Genomic DNA, 22,942 nt, shown 5'->3' on the forward strand with positions numbered 1-22,942 from the left:
ATGTATTCATCAAGACGTGCTGTGAAAAAGTGAGGATGAGCTCCTCACAGGGACCCTATATACTATATTCAAACCCCAATAAGCTCCCAAAACGCTAGCTGAACACTAGCTGTACTGTAGAAACATGTTTAATAAGTTACTCTGTCGTCAGGCATAAGTTTAACATAGGTTACGAATAGATTATCCTCTCATTATCAATAAATTGGCTGTAGGGTTCACCGTCAGCTGACGTATATCTAACGTACCTCTAACGTATTCACGTACGTATTCATGCATGTATTCACGCATGTATTCACGCATGTATTCACGCATGTATTCACGTACGTATTCAGTATTTACGTACGTATTCAGTATTCACGTATGTCTAACGTACCTGAACTTATGTGTAACGTCTGCATAACTTATGAAGCACACGTTGGGTATGTCCGAAAATTTTGAACACGCTCAAAATATTTTCACGGCCTCAGCGTTCAACAACGTACCCCAGCGTAACACAGCGTGCTCTTAACGAATACTACTTATGCCTTACCTTATATCAACGTACACCAGCGTATTGCCGACATTTTGTATACGCCATATTTTTGTATACGTTGGGTATTCGTCTGATACGTTTTGTATAAGTAAGTGATACGCTATCAATAGGTTAGAAATGCGTATCTGTATACGTTCACTTTTCCGATCCGATGAAAAGTTGGACATATTTAGACTCTGACAAATTTTTAGCTAATTTTCATATACCAGTTTCAAGAATTAGGCCCATTGTGTGAAGCTGTGTGCAGTACAGGTACTAATATTCCATTATCCTTGATCATTCAAAGGAAAAAGAATAAAATATAGATTCAGCAATGTCCTGCTGGACTCAGTGTACCGCTCAACAGTGCCATTAAGCAAGGCAACGTTATATAACTTATACATGGAAAAGTATGAATAGTGGTGTATACAGACAGGAAAGGGCAAGACAGATAGTCAACTTTAAAAAGTGGCTACCACGTTTATTTTAATCCAATACAATAGAATTTAATTAGAACTATGTAAAATATGCACATCTTATTTTACAAAAAATAGTGTGTGCTCTCAACTCTGTACTTTTGGTTAGCCTGTGTTTCCACCCTTAAACCTAACAGGGTCATCGCAGAATATGTTGTTTGCATACAGTATATAATTACTTATTTGTTGTGTTGTGTTTTGAAAGATATGTGACGTTTAATTCCGACAGAGAACTTACAACAACAAGGGTGTGAGTAATGTGATATTTTGTTAAAAATAAATCGGTTTGATGAAATACAACCTCTGAGATAAGAAATTGCTCCAAGTACAGAATACAGTCCAGCTTTGACGTGACTGCAGTCAGCTTGTCCAGGGTTCCCATGGCAGATTTTCCATTGAGTTTTTACACTGTAGGGAACTAAGACCTTTGCTGAGCACACACTTAAACTAAATATTCTCCACAAATCCACACTTTTACCACAATACAAGTACAAACACAACTCAAACATAACAGTTTCAAATTCATTGCTCAGATTGTGAAATGTTTTTGGGTTTTTATATACATTTTCTTCATACAGTAAACCCTGTTGGGAAAACTGCAATGGACATCTGGTGAGGGAACCCATGGCTCCAGACATGCTGTAGCACTGGGTTATGAGCCAATCAGCACATAATCACGAGAATTCACTTCCTTTGTGAAAACAGAAAAGGAAAGCATATTACATATAAAAGTGTTTAAAAATCACCCTCTTCCCAACAGCAGCAAAAACAATACATCAAACTCACAATGTCAGTCCACACAGTTCCATGACTGATGCATACCAATATTAATTAAAATCTTGAAATATTTTAAAACCTCTCTTTTAGTTTTTGCCCTCCAGTATAAATGTACATATAGTTATGTCCTACAGAAATGTGAGCAGACTCCCCGCAGCATTACAGAGACCCGAGTAGAAAAGCAAAACACAGCTGCACAGGTGTTTTCAATTCTTCTGGTTGATTAGACCTCTTTACAGGTTCATGAGGCGTTGTGCTGGGAATTACATGAGGTAAAAACTACTACTCTGGTGCAACAAGAGAGCGTGACACAGTCCTGAGGAGAGTGAAAACACCTGTGAGTAAACACAGGTGTGTCAGAGTTACAGGGTTACAGACTATAATACAAAACTATTTCTTCACTTGAGCAATATTAAGGACCACACTTTTTTTCATTATTATTACAGACCTTAAATAACTGTCAACCATTTTCCACATATATTTTGAATATGTTCTCCTTCCAGGCAGCAGCTGATTTGCATTCATTTGACACAATGAGAATCAGCTTGAAATCTGTTTGCGATGCTTACATTACTGTTGTATGGTAATGAATTCCACACTTCAAATCACAAAAGGAGCATGGCTTTAAGCAATGATGGTCACTGCTGCTTTTGCACAAGCTGTGTCTTAATTCCATATTACATACTAATTTTAGGTTGGTTCTGAATATGAAGAACAGTAGCCTACATACACAATCTGCGTGATTAAGTATGCACACATAGCTACAAAATATTAAAGGATAATGAAAAGAAAGCTCCAGGCAGATCGGAAGTTTGACTGCTAGTAGTTCAAACTAAATGAATGGCTGTTACTAATTACTGTCTGGCAAAATCAGTGAGTATTACATTTGAAACATAGATGCAAATTATTTTATATTTTCAACAAACTTAAGTCCTTGGTAGGAACTTGACAACAGAAATGTATTGACAAAGGGAAACAGCAAGAAGTTGTTTTCATTAGGCCATGAAATATTTCTAGGGGAAACACTGGTGTAAATATTGCACAGCGACTGCATGGGAAGGCTTCATGTTAACACGCCAACTGAACATCCTTCCAGGAAACAAAGTCTGCAGAACAGCAGTCTTGGAATGAAAAAGCAAACCCGTCAATCATTTAACTCTTACAGGACCACACACGTTGCATGTTTTTCAGGAGAAATGTACATTTCCATTTCTGAAAGCATGCTGTAGCAAATATTCTGTTGCATTGTTTTTTAAATTGTGTTTACTGTACTCTCTGTAAACTGTGAGCATTGTCTGCTTTTATTGTTGTAATGTTAATATAGCATCATGACAGAAAAATGATAACAAAAACACTAGAATGGTCCTTTAAAGTCTAGTTCTTGCCAAACATGTGTTTGTGTGAGGTCATGCACCAACGGTTGAGTTCTGGCTCCATGAGAACTGAATGGAAACACTGAAGCAACACTGGAGATCCTGGTTTATAAGCCCCTGTTCCACATGAGGTAAGTTCTGTGAGGCTCCTGAGCAGCCATGATGTCATGTTCAGTATGTCATGCAGATCCTGGTTCAGAGCCACTCACTATTTATGAGTAGCTCACACAGCAGGAATTTAAAATGTTCATACAAGACTATGTTGCATATTTTAGCCCACCCGATTTGTATACTTTACCGTAGTATTTTAGACTTTTGAATGTGATTTTCATTTCTGTAGGCAGTAACAATGATCCATTGATTTCCCTAAGGTATGTAGATGTACTTGTAGATGCCTGAACGTTGCCATCATATCACTATGATCACTATGACATATGGCATATCTCAAGTTTCACAACTCTGCATGTCACACTGAAGAACATTTTGAACTGAAAAACTGAAATACTACAGTATGCTTTGAGTAACTTTGGCACTAAAGTAAATGTAATTTGTAGGGCTAAACCTGCAAACTCACTGTAGCACTCCCTTTGTGTGGCATAGATGTAAAGCACACATGGCTTTCCCAGTAGAAAGACACTACAGCACAGAGACCTTTGCACACCCCTCCACCATTTCAAACACAAACAGTTGCATGTTGCGGGATCGGCTGAGGTTAACAGTTAACAGGAATTAAAGTTAGAGCCAAGCTGTTTCCTAGAAAACACAATGAAATTCCAATGAAATTGTGTATACTCTGGGGTCAACATTTCATAAACCAACAATAGTTTGGCAACAGAATGATCTGATTGTACAACTGCAAAATACAGTATACCAAGTTATTTTCAAACCCACCAATTGCAGACTAATATTGGCTTTTATAGGACACAAGACACTTTACATCCATCACACACCACATGTCCTCATATTTCACAGCACTCCCCATTCCACTACTTTCTACGCAGATAAGCATATTTTCAGGTTCATACTTGTATTGTTGGTTTCAACTACAACATGTTTACATACTTTGATGTAATTAAAAAAAATTCTGATACTGTCTGCCTGAATATACCTTTATCCACCCTTTGTCGCCTGTCATTTTAAGCCCCCCTCCAAAAAAGCCCAGTGGCTTTGATTCGCTTGCGTGAAAAAATTGCAACGGTAGTTATCAAGCTGTGGGTGGCGATACTCGGATGCCGCCCCCACCTGAGTGGTATATTCTGCCAAATCTGAGTGGCTTGTTGAATTCCATGTTATACAAAAAACTGACTGGGTTGTCTTATTTCACAGTGTGTTGGTTGGTAGGCACTCCAGATAACTAAATGTATGTGCACAAGCACTGACATAGAGCTTTTTCATTCCCCTTCAAATGTTCTATCCTGCATTGGGTAAATTGAAATCCTTTATTAGTCCCACAACGGGGAAATTTACGTATTTAATGCAAAATAGTAACCGAGTAACTGAGATTGTGCTGCTCAGACACACAAAAACAATTATCTTTACTTCTCCATTTATCTTTCATGGGGTAGAATAACTGTCCACACAAACAACAGAAGTTTTCTGCCTATGGTTCCGAGTTGCCTAAATGCTTGAGTCAGAAGAAACCCATGTGACTGGATACTGTACAGGGGGAAGTTGTAGCATTAGTCATAGTGAAAACAGGGAGTAAGTGATACTTTTACTGTTTGATAGCCAAATGAAAACAGTCATGTCTAGTGTGTGGTTTGGTGCCAACAGCTGTGTGTGTGGATGTGATGAAAAGTTTGAGGTGGAGCTGAAAGCGTAGAGGACAAACACACAACACTGGCAGCTGAGCTGTAGGACACAAGTGGGCACAACAGTGTGTAGTTCATGTGTGTATGCTCTTGTGGTTCCACATTTCTTCGAGGAGACATTTCCAATATCCAATCTGTTACAGTACATAGTCTCTGACAACAGTATTGATAACGCTAAGCAGTCCCCCATGCTCTTGAGCAGTCTTTTATCATTGTTGATTTTTGTCTTCCCATATCTGGAGCTTTTGTTCACTGTCTGTTAATGGATCACAGTGTTAATAAAGTCCTTTTTCTGGTCTGTCACAGTGTCCCAGGTTAGGGTGAATGTCTTTACACAAACTAATATGGATTTAGGAGGAGTTTTCAGTACAACCACTTTCTGGTGCGCTCAAAGGGATACTGTGAGTTTTGAATAAAAACACTGACTTTCTTGTGATTTGTTCACTGTTCATCACTTTGGTCAGAGCAATGTATCTTAGCTCCTGACAATATATTACCTAAATATTAACATTCATGCTCTCCGGAGTTTGGACCCTTTCCATTTTGGACAAGTGTAACTTTCGTAACTTAAAATACCCTAAATTCCATGTAATATGCTGATCACATTTATACTCTGAGCTGATATGAAATGATAAACCATTTTCATTTCAATGACCTCATGACCTTTTATCTACTACCAACACCATGTTTATTTGTGGAACAGTTCCAGCTGACTAACCATGAGTTGAAAAAAACAGTTTGCAAGTGTTTTTGATCATAGGCTCATGATTCTAGTGGTAACCTGTTTGAATATGTGGGTTGTGTAAGCCTTAGTGCACAGTTCTGGTTTGATTACACTTCCCACCTCTGTAATTACACACCACTGTGTGAGTAGCTGCAAGTGTGTCAACCAACAAACACATGATATCCAACACACAGAACAGACAAGAAAAGAAATGACAATTCTTGTGAAAACTGCCCTTAAATGAGAATGTCAGTAACTGTCAACTTAACTGTCCAATTTAAAGTTACATTGTGTGCCATGCTTTCATACACTTGGAGAGTGTATATGAGCTCACTAAACTCAAGAGAAAACATAGTGTTGATTTATTCTCAGACTTTTGCTGTGTTACACCAAGACCAAGGTTTTACTTAGACCAGAGGCAGTCAGATCTCAGCTCCACTTTACCACCTGGAGCCAAAGCTTAGCTGCATTTTAATTTGGGAATCCGCAGTAGTTTGTTCAGAGTTGTACATTAGTGTGCTTATGAGAGGCTGCCACAGGGCACCAGACATGTACACACCTTGGTGTACTGGTTTATTCTGGCCTGTCTGTCACACAAACTGACTGATATGCTGTTACGATTTCTGTAAATATACATAGTAAAAACTGAAAAATACTTCAAAAGTAAAAACTAATCCAATCATTCTGCCAGTGCAGAGTTTATACTTTTGATATACTAATTATTGATCCGTTTGTGTTTGATTATTTGTGAGATCATCCTGAATGGTTGTCAAGGTCAGGTTTGAGGAACAGGGAAAAAAAGGTAGTTAACGAAGTGTCCTCATGTGAATAGCGGTACAAGGATGTGTGTGTGTGCGTGTAAATACTGTAAATGAATAATCTATGCTCTTTCTTTCCCTATCGCTTATGTACATCTTCATGTCGAAGAATCTTATAAAGAACCCAGTAGAATATATTGAAGAAGAGAAAGGCCAGAGGGAAGCCGGCCCTCGATACAGTGTCAATCTTTTTGGCTCTGTCAATAAATAACTTCCTCATTTCTTCAGTGCTTCTACCGCCTCCACATGCTGCTGCTCCAGGTGGATTCTGGGTAGTGTTTGCTGTGGCTCCTGGGGTGTTTTGTACAGTCACAGTATTGTTGGTGCTGGCCTTCAAGCTCTTGCTGTTGCTTAGAGTGGAGGTCACTGCAGCTGTGGAGGTCAGTCTGTTCTCATGTACTTCCCCTTCCTGTTCGAGAGACGGGGAAGAGGAGGAGGAGGAGGAGGAGGAGGAGGAGGAAGGGGTTCCAGATCAGATTATAGTGCTCACTTATAATTGTCTTCACTGACTGCCACTGATGGGCCCTTGAGCAAGGCACTGAGCAAGGGTTAAATTGATATACTGCTTTAATATATATATTTATATATATATATTTGGCCACAGATTGGTGATTGATGCGCTTTATTTTGTTTGCTTGCCTGCTTTTTTTCCTGACCTTTCCAAGTTTTGAGTTTAAACTAGTATTTTAAGTTCAATGTCATAATTGAATAATAACTATGCATCTTGTGCAAATTAAAATAGTTTATCAGGTTGATAACTGGTCATTATGGAACATTTCCTAATGTTGCTTAAAAATGTAAATGTTTCCTAGAGACACTTTACTGTATACAACTTTTTCTAATATAAAATCAACCACATGTTTACACTTGTTTGGCATCAATATGACCTGTGAACACAGGTTATAACTACCATCAGCCAACGTTCCTGTCCACGTCCTCCCTACATCAGCAAACTGATGGGGGTGTCATCAACACACTGGTTCGAACATGCAAGTGAAACATGCACAAATACATGCAAACACACACACACACACACACACACACACACACACACACACACACACACACACACACACACACACACACACACACACACACACACACACACACACACACACACACACACACACACACACACATTACCCTGTGGTTGCTGGTGTAGATGTTGCTCATAGATCCATAAGGAGGGTCTGGTGGTTTGAGGCCGTTGTCAACATTAACACGACGAAGGGAATCAGCTAGCTCCTCTGGATCAACTGCACCCCCACTGTTCTACCAGTGGACAGCATGCACACCCGTAATCAACAGACAGAAACCAAAAGGAAAAAACAACTGGCATCCAAAAACAGGGTTAGGACACTTATTCATTCAGCCAATTTGTGTGTTAAATGTTTAAATGCTGCCGAATACATTTTGCTTGAGTGGTATTGTCTAAATTCTGAACAATTCCCTGAACAGTCACCTTTTTAGAACAACTGTCAGAGAATATGAAACAATGCACGTTGAAACCACAACTTGATTTAAGATACTATTAAATAAAATTGGCATTTTTTTTGCTATATTGTATCCCCAGGTGTTCCATTTGACTGTTTATTCAAAAAGGTTACTTTTTTGTAAATATCTCATTCTCCACTCATCTACTAACAATCTAGCTCCTCTAATAATTTAAAGCAGCAGCTCTTCCTACTGCATCAGCAGTTCTCTTTGCTGACAAAAATATACAAACAATACATATAAATTGTGTTTACCACTGATGGTAAGTCTAACAGGTCCCACAGCTTCTGATTGAAGGACTATCACATGCAGTCTTTGGGATCTGGACATGACATATACTCAAGTTGTTTCAACACCTTGTATCATTATTTCCTCAACTGTTTTTATACATTTTAGTCAGACTAGTATAGCGCCTTGAGATTGCTTTTAGCTTTGAAAGGCGCTTTATAAATACAATGTATTATTATTATTATTATTATTATTATTACAGGTCAATTTAAACTGAGGAGATACATAGCTTTGGCCAGAAATTATATATTTTATGTTTCAATTCCAATTCTAAAACTTATTTTTATTGACTTGCCACTCTGAGTCAGACTGAGGCATATTAACATTTTGATTTGCGGCTTCCTTTCAAGTAAATGCTGTTTGTGTATGTTGTTGTGTATGCGGGTTGACTGAATGTAGAGTTGATCCTTTCCCAAAACACACAGATTCTAATCATGCATTGACAGACTCATCCTCTGATTGGATGGCCTTCTGTCAGAGAAATAACACAACTGTGAACCAAAGAACTATGAAACCACATAGATCAAGTAGCATGCTGTATCATGCACTAATACAGAAAGTGAAACTCAAACATGCAAAGTCTGACACTTAATATCTACTGTTGCACATCAGGAATGACTGAGGACTACAGCTCTCTAATATCTCTCTGACTAATCTAATGCTATTCCTCCAAGTAGAACGCTGGAATCAAATCCACCACAAGGTGGCAGCATCAAACCAGAGTTGTGAGGACAACAACATAAATCCATTTGTGATCATGTGCACACCTGTGTGCAGGTAGAGTTGTATGTTGTAACATTTTTCCCTACCTTGCTCTTGTTTGTCTTGGGATGCCGTCTGAATCGCAGCAGCTCTTTATGTTGCCTCGACACAAAGTTGACAGCAGCGTATTCCAACAGTGCAGAGAAGACAAAGAGAAGACACACTGCCATCCAGATGTCGATGGCCTTGACATAAGAGACCTGCAAACACACAAAAGTGTCAATCTGCGGACTTTCATCCATTCAGCCTCTTGTAAACCTGCTGTCGATGATCCTGTAATGGAAATTAGATTTTGTTTCAAGGTTAACTTACTCTACATCTTTTGCTTGTTAATTGGCTTTCATCTCAAACCCTGTAACAACCACACAATTTTATAAATGTACTGAAAACTGTTTAGGTCTTAGATGGGTGACTTTGTCTCTCACAATAGTAAGTCAAAAATAGTTTTACACAAAAAAGTACGTCCTCAAATTTATGTCTAATTATATTTTCCCATAATCATTACAGAGAATGTTAGGGCGCACACACACACACACACACACACACACACACAGCTGTGTCACTGATCAAAATGATGCAGCTTCATCTCTTTATGAAATAATTACTTATTTAGATACTGGAGTGCAAAGTTCTGTTGTGCACTGGTAACATGAGAAACCTCCTAACATATACCCCCCCCACACACACACCCCCTCAGTCATGTTGTGATGTGTATGTGTACAGTATGTGTGAGAGCAATGGGTCTGCTAATAAGGGTTATGTAACAAAGTGCTCCATTTATAAAAAAATTCTCATGAATACAGTACAAGATACCAGAACACTCTTTCTCACGCTCACACTAGCAGATACATTGCTTGGCTGTACAGAAACATCCACCGATACAAATTTAGAAAAATGTCAGTTCTCAGGAGAGGGTATGAATAAATCAAAAAGACATAAAATGCATTCATTAACCACATATTTTAAAATTCATGAACTGTGTATCTTTAAACTCTATTACTATCTTAATCACTAATCACTATTGTCAAAACTTTTACGGTAAATTTCATTCCTTGATCACCTGAATGAAAGACTTGTGCCAGGTGTTTAAAGAGGGCAAGTGAGGCAGAATCCAGAAGGTTTTGCAATTGGGATAATGTGGCATTTCAGCGTTCTCCTCCAGTCACAGGCTGGTTCACAGTCCCAGGATGGTTTCACTTTTTCTTTGACCTATTTTCTTTTCTTTTGATTTTAATGGAATCTTGTTTTATGCTAAATAAATGTATATACATTTACAAAGACAATAGTGATACATAGTGTAATACTACCTGTTAGTGATTTTCATGGTCATTACACAATAAGTAACAAAGTGTTACTGTAGGCAGACAAATGTTGTCAGTATGTGAACTTTAGAAGAGTTGATCCTAAGATTAACTATAGCGTTGAGCTGCACACTGGCATCTCTCTGAACCATTTTGAGAAAGTGAACTCTGTATATGTATGTATTGATGTCCCTTAAATGCATGTTACTAACTCAGGTAATTTGCAAATTTGTGATATGGGGGCTATATAAATAACATTTGATTGATTGATTGATTGATTGAGTATAAAGAAATGTGAGTACTTATACTGTAACTTTATATATCAGAGGTGGGGAAGCTTTTTCCTATCAAGGGCCATTTTATTTTTTACAACATCCTTCGAGGGCCATACAAATTAACCTCTGCAATTTTTTTAAGACACAGCCCATTCATTTCACTTTTCTTTTATGCCGTGCAAAAAAGCAACTTTTTTATCCATGTATCTTTCTGTTTTATCAGAAATCAGAAATCCCTTATTAGTCCCACAACGGGGACATGTATCTTGTCACAGCAAAATAACCTGTGTACGGCCCGGAAGCTGGAGGTTCCCCACCCCTGCTGTATATGCTAGCCCAGTGGTTTTCAAACTTTCTGTGACCAAGGCACACCAAAGACCAAGCCAAAATCTCAATCTCATATCAAAATCCCCTCTATAACACATCGTATCACTGTTATCACTCTGTGAACATTTATTTATATAATCCTTGTAAGAAGCTATTCTCCTTCACACTAGCAGAGAGTCTTTGATGTGTCACACTCTAATATTTCCCACCATGCGCAAATGGCTAAAACGGGTTTGCTTTGACAGATTTTTATGATTTTCATGATTGTTTTATTTATATTTAGGCCAAAGCATATAAGACCTATTGTTTCACACACACACACATACCTACAGTCAGAGACAGAGCGGAGGTAAGGAAAGGAGAGAACTTAAAAAATCTGCGCCACGCACAAGATACAGATGTATAATAAAGTACACAGTCACAGACCTTAGGCAGTGAAGTCCTGGAGCCTGAACTCTGTGTTGTCATTGTGAGGACAGTGGTGATGCCCAGTGCCACTCTGGCTGGAGCAGCATCCATGTTGATCCAGAAGGAGACCCAGGATAGAATGACAATGAGCAGAGAGGGGATGTACATCTGGATCAGGTAGTAGCCCATCTGACGCTCCAGGTGGAACCTCACTTCAATACAAGTAAATTTACCTGCAACAAAGCAGAGACATGCTGAAATAATTCTGGCCTATTTATAATTATCTAATGACACGATACATTTCTCGATAAACAGCAACAGAAATGGGGCACTGATCTTACAAACATTGCTGGCTGTATTGACCTGTGTTTCAGCCCAGGCTTCATCCCATCTCTTGAATTTGGATTTTCTGGATCTACTAACTAACAAGATGGCAGCAGGCATTCACTTTATGTAAGTCTTAAAAAAACATTGAGACAAAAGTGTTGCTACAAAAATAGGTCTTGACTTGGGGTTTGCTCATTATGTGGCTCAACATCTATACATATCAATAATCTCTCTCTGAGCCTCTGAGCCTTGAATCATTCAAAGGTCAAAAACACCACATCACTGTTCGTCTACTGTCTACTTAATGGAAAGACAATATCAGTAAGCTGTACAGTCTGTAAAGCACACTGAGCCGAATGTATAATTTGTGATATTGGGCTATACAAATAAATTTGATTTTGTATGTCAGTCTGTTTGTTTGTCTGCTTGCAGTTGATTTTTTTCTTGGCTTGATCCCAGCAGCACAAACAAGATTGATGAAATGTGGCAACTGTCTCACCCTGTGTGCTTGTTACAGTACCTGTGCCTAACGGAAGTGTGTGTGTGTGTGTGTGTGTGTGTGCGTGGGTGTGTGTGTGTTACCTGTGTTGTAGTGCTTGGTGCAGTATCTGAGGTCTGATTCATCTTTGAGGAGGAACTGTGGGAGCGTAAGGCCTTCAGCCACTTGGACTGGTCCATTCTCCTGCCACTCAAAGATCAGGTCGTTCATGGTGTAACCAACTGAAAAAAGCAATGTAATTATCAATAATCAATAAAACATTATTCAACATAAAGGTCATGGAATAGGATACATGATTATCTGACGCTTTGAATTGTTGTCAATTATTTTAGTTTAGTTTGCAGCACGTAGTCTCTGTGGGGCCTTAGTGCTGTTTTCTGAGTTTTTTCAGGAAAAACCTGCATTAGTTCTAATGGCCAGTAGGGGGCGACTCCACTGGGTGCAAAAAGAAGTCTTATTGTATAGAAGTCTATGAGAAGAATCATTTGATTTATTAAACATTTTCCTAATGAGTGTATGTTCTAAATCTCTAGTTTCACGTCTTCTTCATACAGCATGATGTTCATATAGTGACTATGGTCCCATTTAGAGTAAAATAGAGGCTAAAGCAGCATATGCTTTAGGGCGGGGCTACATGGAGATTGACAGGTTGCTACCACGGCTTTGTCCAGTTTGGGTGTTGTCCGTGTTTTCATCTTCGAACTTTAACTCTTTCACAGTATGTTTCACCTTATGAAAGTTAATTGTAACATTTGTGTTGCCTGAAAGTGTCTTGTTTAGAGTTTGGTTGTACTTTGCGCCACCCTCTCGTGTCACTTCTAGTTCCAAAAAAACAAGATGGCGACGGCCAGAATGCAAAACTCGAGGCTTTAAAACGATAGTCCATAAATCAATGAGTGACATCACAGTGACTATGTCCACTTCCTATATACAGTCTATGGTAAAAGTACATAATAGGTATCAGCAAAATGTATTCAAAGTATCGAAAATAAAAGTACACATTTTGTAGCACAATACATACAATTATTAATATCATATTATTAATATTATATTGTTTACTACTTTACTGATGCTTTAACGTGTAAGCAGCGGTGGAGGAGAAGATTAATTACTTTATACCATAAAGTGCAGTAATCCATCATCCATTTTGTAAGCAGCATCACGTGTTTTACATTTAATCTGTAATTTCACTAGTAAATAAAGTAGCATTAAATAGAACATCTCAAGATAAGTACAAGTACAACACAAATGTATTTAAGAAGAGCACTTAAGTACATTTGTAAGAGAAGGAAGAGAAACAAACTACACAAACAAATGTATGAAGATAATGAAGATAAATGTATGAAGACAGAGAGTGGAAGCTACATTAAAATGCATGCAATCAGTGCACTGAAGGGCTTTTTGGCAAAAGCAGAAAGCAGCTGGTACAAGCCAACAGCCATACACAAAACGTTTAGTTAATTTTGCCTCTTAAGGTTCAGCTAAAAGAGTGTGAAAAGTAATTTCTTCTTTTTGAACATGCATACCATGTTCAACAAAAATTAATAAAACAGAGGAGACCATGCCCCCAGCATTCCACACTAGCGTCCCAGCTTCTGTGTTTGGCTCTGGATGTTTTTTAAGTCTTACAATTGCCCATGGTGGTAATAGTGTCTCCGAATGTCAACTCAGAGCAAGTTGTGCTGGTCACCCCAGCTGCATCAACTCAAACTTGTTTTTCCAACTACTTCTAGTCCAGTCTAATAAACATTTTTTTATATCACTTACACAAATGAGATTACCTGAGCAGCGACAATCTGCAAATCACGTTAATTTAATACTACACTATAACTACAGTATATGTTATGTGTAATATTAAATTGAAACAAGCATCATGTCATGACTGGAATCATTTCCTCTCATCCTCTGTGTCTCTCTCTCTCTCTGCCTGTATGTGTGTCTTAATTTTCCTCAGAGACAGCAGCAACACAGCAATAAAAAAATAAAAAAATAATAATAATAATAAAAATGAATCTCTGCACGGTAATGCCTCTGGCCAGTGGGCTGGAGCAGAATAAAACCACCAATGAAGACAAATAATCTGTCCCCTGGGGCCAGGCTACGCTCCTGATTGGACAAAGGATGAATTAGTCATCATAACCCTATCAACATTGTTAAACACAACTTTGTGTTTCCCTAAAAAGATACGGCAATCTGTATGTTTTATTACTGTATCATGAGGGGATGATACTAAGCTAGTAAAATGTATGGATGAATAACAAAGGAAATATATATGTAATATGATGTGTGTAGTTGTAAGCACATCTGTATCCACACATTTGTATTTCACTGGAAATTAATACCATTTTATAAAACGCCCACTTGTTCCAATTAATTTATTCTTTGCAGTATCCTGTCTGTGGTGGTACAAGTTGTCCTCCCTGTATGAAACCAAGCAGCATGCTAAACATTCAGTGGCATGCACAGATCTATCTCTAGACCCACAAAGTCCCTGTGGCTTCAGCATGCTGCTCTAGACCCACAGGGACTTTGTGGGTCTCGAGATAGATCTGTGCAGACACATCAGTGAGGTACAGGATATAGTTACAGCATGAACAGACGAAGCCATCGCAACTATGATGAATTATAATAATAATAACAGAATGGAGCATGGGCTGAGTGATGCTAAGTGATTAATCAACAATGTGTGACTGATATTGTTGATTTGTAGGACATTGATGTGAGAAGCTTTATTTTTTTAACCAATTTAATCATGACTGCTGCTCACAGACAGAAGCCTACTGTCATGAAACCCTTTTAGACTGCCAATGCGTCATCGAGCAGTAAAAGCTCCACTATGATTTGATGAATAACATGATGAATAACAAACCAGAGGAGAAGGAGGCAATCGTGGTGAAGAAAGAAATGCACAGAACCTGTGAAACAGACAGCCTTGATCGGGTGTCAAAGGTTGAAGATGGGTATATTGAGTTGGGGTGTTCGCTTCATATTTGTAGTTGTGTGTGCCATGTTAGCTAACTACTAGAATTTTAACTAGCTCATCCATTTCTTGAAGCTCCCAACTTACAGAATGACAGCAAGGGAAGAGTTTGTCCTTCAAACACCCCTCCTCAGCTTGGTGCCGTGGTACTGGGTGGAACAAAAGTCTCTAGTGTGTAGTAAACACCACAGATTACGAAACATAGCAACATAGATAGTACTCTGCTGTTGATATTTTTAAGTTAAGTATACAATGAATCCCTCAACTAGGAGACGAGTATATGCCATACACCTGCATGTCTGTACCACTACACCTCTGTGTGCAAATTACAAAAAAAAGAAGATGTTTTTTTTAAGAGCGATCTTATGTAATTGAAAGGATAAAAATAAGGAAAAGATTTCCTTGATTTCAAATTACAGCAGATAGTTGGTTTAAAGCTTATGATTAGAAGTAGGGTTAGGTTCCATTTGGGCAAAGTGTTGGGGTTGGGCATTTAGTTGTGATGGTTAAAGTTGGAGTAAGGAACTGGTCATGTCGACAAGGGTCCTCACAAGTATAGAACTACAAAAGGTGTGTGTTTGTACTGCACTTACAGCTCTCCAGCTGCATGATACAGGTCTGAACATCCATAGGGAAGTTTTTTAGATCCATGGGGCATGACAGAGTTAATGTTAGTCTGAAAGCAAAGAGAGAGGGGAGAACCAGTGAAAAATGAGTCAAAGACAGTGACAGGTCTGAAGTCATTAAATGTCGTACACATGTAAAGTATCAAAACGCTATTATATTGTAGATATTGTAATTTTACAAAACATTCTTCAGTGAGGTTCCTAATAAAAAGACAAATTCTAATGCCTCCTCATACATAACTAGGGTTCAGATAATATATTCCTTCACATCCCATCTTGTTTACAACTGTACTGTGTGTGCCTCTAGCCATGGAAATGCGAAAGGTGCATCACCATGTGTTCACATTACTCACTGCTCCTTGAGTCATGAATACAGGGCCCTATAGCTTCTCAGTTGATTTAAATAAAAACATTCAAGAGAATAAAATGATGCCCCTTCCCCCCATCAGTTAACCAGGCCTGCCTCACACTTACCTTATAGAGTACAACACATTCCCATTCTTAAATATCCTGAGCAGTTTGTTATCGGTAGTGACTTCGTGAAAGTGGGCGCCCTTCTCATTGGCAAAGAACAGATCTGGTTTCCATATGGAGTCTAACATAGAGGGGTCCAAGTCCAGAGAGTCATCTGGGTATTCAGCATAGGCAAGCCTGGGGTCATTCCACTTCTGACGGAGGAAGATATTTACACGGTAGTCCTACAGATGCAGAGAATAACATGAATCACTCACAGAGACATTTAAAGCAACACTTTTATGGAACCAGAGGTAACTGGTTAATTTCCCCAAACAAAGTTGCATGATGAGCAAAGTTTCACTCCAAGCATCTTAGAAGATTTTCTACATGTGGATAACAACTGTCAAAAACTACGAAGTGAGAAATTTAGCTAAGCATTTTTCCACCGAGGAGCATAAATGTATGCTCATGTTGTCTCTGCGCCCAACAGGACAAACAATTTTCAGGAGCATGCAACCACAGGTGAATAATTATAAAGCTACTCACTGTGTTTTTACACTAGCACGTGGCAGTAGTGTTGCAGCAGTCATGACCTGTCACAGGGTCATGCTTATTTGCCTCTGGTAGACATATCATAGTCTAGTCCCTGAGGTTTACACTGATGCTTTCTAAGCCATAGGTGAAGCCATTACTAAAGTTATTACTGGTATTTACAGGAAAGGTACCAGAAATGTCCTCTTTTGGCACCAATTTCCTTGACCACTTCTGAAATAAAATATAAAACAACCTGATCTCTTGTTCAAACCTATTAAAACATTACATAATTTCACCACAGTGAGTCACTCTTCTATCTGACTTCAATGCTATAAATAAACCACCTGGAGTCATAGTTGATCACAGCACCACATTTAACAGCAGTTCAATCAACAGGAGTATACTGGCAATCTAACTGTCCAGCTGCTTTAATTTGTTACATGAGGGTATCTATGTGGAAATTAAAAACAATAAGAGGGGATAAGCCTGGTTTAGGTGGGGGAAGGGGATGGTTATGCATAACTCAGAAATGTTATCTTTTATGGTCAAGGTTCTTTTTTGTGCAGAAGGAAAGACAATTTGCTTATTTTCTTTGAGTTATTTAAATGGTCTGTGAGCATAAAAGAAGAATATGCATCTGGGGACAACACAGGGCCCCTCATATCTCAAACTGGTACCTCAATAGTGAACAGATTGTACTGATACCCGTATTGTTTCATGTTCATCTCCCTAGAAAATTCCCAGAATGCACTGTAAAAGGCAGTGAGCATATCTGCTCACTATGCTCACTGACTGGAAGTGACATCACTACTGTTTCACTTCACTGCACTCCCAACAGAGTCCTCCCACAGTGAACACAGATGTGGCTAATGAAATTAAAAAAGGGTAAGTTTGATTTAGGTGCAACATTAACACTAACTTTCACCAATGCTTTTGGCCTACATGTCAAACATGCAATTTGTATTTCATGAGCTGTGTTTTCTCTGCACCTCTAATGCAACAACAGTCCACTTGAGAAGTATGTAAAAAATTACATTTACACATGCATTATTATAGTTAGATATATCTAACTGTTTGCTTACACACTTTATTTATTTTTTCATTACCTTTTACAAAATAGGTTGCCTAACTCTTCACATGTCATTATCATCGCTGCCTATGAACCATGTAGCATTATTAGGCTCAGTGTTCACAGATGCAGAAACCTAATCAGAGCTGCAATACAATTCACCGTACAGTGACTCACTGCCTGCCTGGGGTTGTCCTGAACCTCTATACCTACAGATGTGATTCATGTTGGCAGGTAGAGAGGCTTCTCTCAGCTATTCACTCATTTCTGGTGGTGTCACGATTACCAGAGCGTCTGGGCATCCAAGCATTAAATACACAATCCTATGTCTTTTTGGTGTCTTTCCTGCCAGCAGAGCACTATCCTTATGCCCCAAATGCATGCTAGGTGCTCATTTTTAACCATGTTCAAATATTTATTGTAGTACATACACATCTGTAAATTAGAAGAAAATATATTTGGAGGTACACGTAGTAAATGAAAGTAAAAGGGACTTGCAGCTTGGTACAGAATATAAGTAATTCATCCAAGTCAAAGGAGAGTGAATAAAGCACCAGCATACAGACCAGAATGACCAAAACCATCATGTGTGTTTATTCATTTTGAGAGGCTTATTGTGCCTTATTAAAATGTCCATTTATTGACATTGTTAGACATTACTAATAACTACTAGTGTATTTAAATATGTAAATACACATATGAACAATAACATATTTTTTAATTCCATCTTGAAGGTGAGCCTTGAATGTGCCTGTTTTTATCTGCACCTGCTGAAATTCTAAACAGGAAATTGTTTGCTAACAACAAGGTTGCAACTTTTTAAGATTCTTATATGTCAATGTCAGCTTGTTCCACATGGCCAAAAACTAACTGCTAACAACCAAACAGAAAAGAAATTCTACCACAGGTTTGAAATTGACATGCTTTTTATGAGAAACCTGTGGCATTATCATGTCCCCCTGTGTAGTCAGATACACTAAACACTGCTCGCACACAGAGAGAGAGAGAGAGAGAATGGATTAAGAGGGATGAAGAGATTGAGTGAACAAATTGTGTCTGTCTGTGTGTCAGTGGGCATTCAAAAATAAACTGTGAATCTCTTCTCCCGTCTATTTTTCTCCTCTCTTTCAGTGACATGATAGTAAATCAAAGAAGGGAAAATGTGTCACAATACAACCAGCATTATACATGATATACTATAGTATATTACCATTACAATATTATAATTAAGGCACGTTTAAGACCACTACATGGCAGGCTTCACACAGGTGATTAAGCAGAGTTCTGAAAAACACGAGGGATTAAAGTGAATGTGTGTAAATAAACTGATTGATCCTAGTCATTGGTATTTGAGCAGCCTAATGAGTGGCCGTAGGGAGTGTGTGGATGAGTGCCAGAGAGAGACAGAGTGACGGTGGGTGGATGCGCTCTGAGCAGATCAGCCAGAAATGAGCCTTTAAGTTATCCCATGTTATTAAATGTGCAGTGTCACACACACACACACACACACACACACACACACACACACACACACACACACACACACACACACACACACACACACACACACACACACACACACGCACTAATTACCCCCTCCCTACTTCTGAAATAAATCCGCTGCCTCTTATTATTTGGGATGCGCAGGTCTACCAAGATCACTGATCAGGGAGGAGTAGTGACAACGTGTTCAGGAGGAACACTGTAGTGGGAACTGGGCTCTTTGTGCTCAGCAGATATACTAGTTTTGGCAGCATGGCAGTCCTTAGGGACATTACACTATTCACTTTTTGAACAGTTAAAAACACAGCATGCAGTCGTATTAAGTGTCAGGCAGTGGGATGGAAACAAACAAGTAGCAACCACCTGGAGGTGAGTGATACACATCCAAGAATAAAGCCAACAAATAAACAAAACAAAAGAGAAGCAGTCTCTCCTCCAAGTTGCAACAGGTCATCTTTGCAGTAAAATTATAATAGAAACCAAGAATACTTCTACTTGTACTAATATTATTATTATTATTATTATTATTATTATTATTATTATTATTATTATTATTATTATTATTATTAATACTGACAGCAACAATTATAAATGTTTTTACTCCACTTCTCTTTCCATCTACAGTATCTACATGCTAGCTAGTAAAATATATTTGAAATGTCCTGTTTATGTGTTGAGGTTATTTCACTGGACTTTCTTGTTTGTTAGAGCAAAAGAGGAGTGGGCAGAGGAAAATACAGACGGTGAGAAGAGAGAAAGGTCTTAATCCTAATGTGACATATGGCCAATACGTATCTCTCAGTGCTCGTCTCTCTCAGTGCTCGTCTCTCTCAGCTCTCAGTATCAATTGTGTATCACGATCTCTGCATTTGCACTGACCCCTCACTCTCCACAGTCCTCAAACTCGCAGCTATGACTAGAAGTCCATTCATCTGACTTTTTATGCCTGATATGCTTGTAAGGTATGACACAGCCTTCCCCTCCTTCCTAGCCTGTCAGCTGTTTGCTGGACCTGGAATAAGAACTGTGCACACGTAGCTTTAATTGTCTGTGGTGTTCACATCTGGAACAGCCTGCCACATGTGACACAAAAGTGAATGTAGTAGCTTTATCAAGATTGACAAGATACAAACTATTTAGATAACTTGTACTTTTACTACCAGAACCTCTGACTATCAATTACTATCAAACCACAAATGATAAAAAATAACATAACTACAGACACCCTCATAATAAAAAAACAGAAATACCATCTTTAAAACTCAATTTCCCTAGTTATATATATAAAACAGTTAATCACATAAAGCTGTCTCAGTGCTGTGTAAACAAACACACATAGGCCTTCTGCCATGAAAAATTCATGGCAGATTCGAGTCAGATAAATTATAAAAGTGAAATAAATGTAATATTGTAAATTCTGAAATTTGTCATGGCAGTTCTTGCTTGGTAGGCAAACCTCCTAAAATATATACCTCCCCCCCCCCCCCCCCCCCACACACACACACCATTTTTGTCAGAACAACTCCCAGTGGTGCAGAAAGCACTTAGACCTTGTCGTTTCAATCATCCATCCACTCGTCCATCCATCCATGTTTAGAGAAGGCTTGACTGATCACAACCGCTTCTGCTCTGCTAGCTAATTATGCAAGTGACAGACTACGACAGAAAGTGTAGTAGTGTCGAGAGTAGTGAAGCATCCCAAATGTGTCCAATCATTACTGACTTACAGACACACAGAAATACACTGTATAGTTCCATCTAACCATCAAAAGGTGCCCATTTTGGTTTATGAGGGCTCATAAACTCAAATTTTGGGATCGGCTGCCAGTAGCAAATATGTCTTGGATAGAACCAACATGACTAACAACATGTCTTCACAGGAAGCATGGCTTAAGTAGCAATAACAGCAGAGCAGCAGCAGCTTCAGTGCTCCGTCTGTGTCTACACCAGGCAGCAACCTCCAGTGCTGAAAAATTAAGCCAACTCGGATGTGCCACAAACTGCAGTTCCTCCAAAGGCCACTTAAGGCTAGCTCCAAAAGCAAGTCAATCCCCATTGACCCTCATGTTAAAATGAACAACTTTACAGCAAAAATGACCATATTTACAGCCTGGTACAAAAAACGGCTTTGAACTTTGAGTGGGTGTAACATACCATGAAAACCATAAATATCTTGATCCTGGTCCATGCATAATATTGATGTACAAAGCAGCTTGTGTGCAGCCTGGACTGACTTAATGTCACTTTAAATGTATTTGCTGTCAGAGTCACTAAATGTCTTCACTGCACTGCTATTCATGTTTGCTTGTCTGTCTACTCTGATTTCTATCTCCGTTTGCCTCCCTCAGTCATTATCTCTACTTGTCAGTGTGTCATGCTGTCTGGCTACAGTTTGAAGCTTTTCTTTCTTCCTCTTGCAAATGATTTGCCCTTCTGGTGGGTGCTAATTATGAGTGCTACTGACAATATCCTAAATTTAAAAAGCTGTTAATTGGTCAGAAATAATACCAATCATTCTATACTACCTCTACTGCTGTTACTGATTACAATTGTAAAAAATAAAGTCACTTCCTGTAAATAATTTATAGATTGGACTTCACTATTTTGTTGACTCGTCACTTAACTAGTCTCACCTGTACTTCTCAATTATTATTTAAATTATTATTTTTTTGCCATTATAATAATACTAATACTAATAATTACAATCAATAATCAATCATTTACCGCACATTTTGAGATTTGATAAAAATTGACAGACTAATACTCAATATCTTTTACTATCTGAACATGGCCACCAGGCTCAAAGATATTGCCATTCTCAATCCAGAATCATTATATCATTATATATCATATATTACATGATTTATTATTTGATCATTCTGATCGTGGACATATTCTCACTGGTTGAAAGTATATACTGCAATCTGCATTTATATATAAACAGGGAAGAATCTCCACCCTATGCACTACACAAGGGAGAGATGTTCACAGACTTAAATCCCCAATGCTGCCCTCAGTGCCCTAAAGGTCCGCATACTTTAACGATGTCTGACCTAACTAAATCATACCAGAATTCTGTCTGTGCACTGAGCAAATATGCAATATTCAGCCCTCTACACTAAACTCTCAATTTTATTTATTTAATGAACAGAATTGAGCACCCGAGGACAAGTGCATCTGTTTTTCTAAAACAAGCTGCAAAGTGCAGAACACATTTTAATACTCACAGATAGACAGAGTAGTGTTACTTACTTTCCACCTTTGATGCTTATAACATTGCCATGTTTAGAGCCTATCAAATTAAATATTAATTTTGTTTTTTAAGTGGAAAGCATTAAGTTAAGATGCTGAAACCACTCTGTATATGACTGCATATTTGAATAAATGCCTTTTGATGAAACAAGGTTTGTATAAACATTTGTCTCTATCATGCTCATTTAACTTGTATTCTAATGTATAGTTTCATGCAGTATCTCTGTTACTGACCATGGTGGTTTCAGCAATGGAGCCAAAACTGTTGATGAAAATGTTACAGGAAACGTTGACTGGAGGACCTAGAGAGAGAGAGAGAGAGAGAGAGAGAGAGAGAGAGAGAGAGAGAGA

General features: G+C 38.5%; 1 protein-coding gene across 3 annotated transcripts in view; it reads right to left on the bottom strand.

The window, feature by feature from the left end:
• Positions 1-987: 987 nt before the first annotated feature.
• Positions 988-22,942, bottom strand: part of glra3 (glycine receptor, alpha 3) — a 52,921-nt gene continuing 30,966 nt past the window's right edge. Inside the window, exons 3-11 of one of the 3 annotated variants that reach the window (XR_003832893.1) lie at positions 22,826-22,893; positions 16,252-16,475; positions 15,745-15,827; positions 12,255-12,392; positions 11,364-11,578; positions 9,082-9,234; positions 7,634-7,762; positions 1,774-6,899; positions 988-1,678 (exon numbers count right to left, since the gene is read on the bottom strand). Coding sequence is in view for 2 of the 3 variants with exons in the window: in XM_029441151.1 (XP_029297011.1) it covers positions 6,570-6,899; positions 7,634-7,762; positions 9,082-9,234; positions 11,364-11,578; positions 12,255-12,392; positions 15,745-15,827; positions 16,252-16,475; positions 22,826-22,893 (1,340 nt within the window). In the remaining variant the exon portion in view is untranslated. Of the gene's footprint in view, positions 6,900-7,633; positions 7,763-9,081; positions 9,235-11,363; positions 11,579-12,254; positions 12,393-15,744; positions 15,828-16,251; positions 16,476-22,825; positions 22,894-22,942 lie in introns of all 3 variants that reach the window. The other 2 variants (XM_029441151.1, XM_029441154.1) reach the window with 2 other exon arrangements.

This window comes from Cottoperca gobio, chromosome 1, assembly GCF_900634415.1.
Source record: "Cottoperca gobio chromosome 1, fCotGob3.1, whole genome shotgun sequence".
Taxonomy (NCBI): domain Eukaryota; kingdom Metazoa; phylum Chordata; class Actinopteri; order Perciformes; family Bovichtidae; genus Cottoperca; species Cottoperca gobio.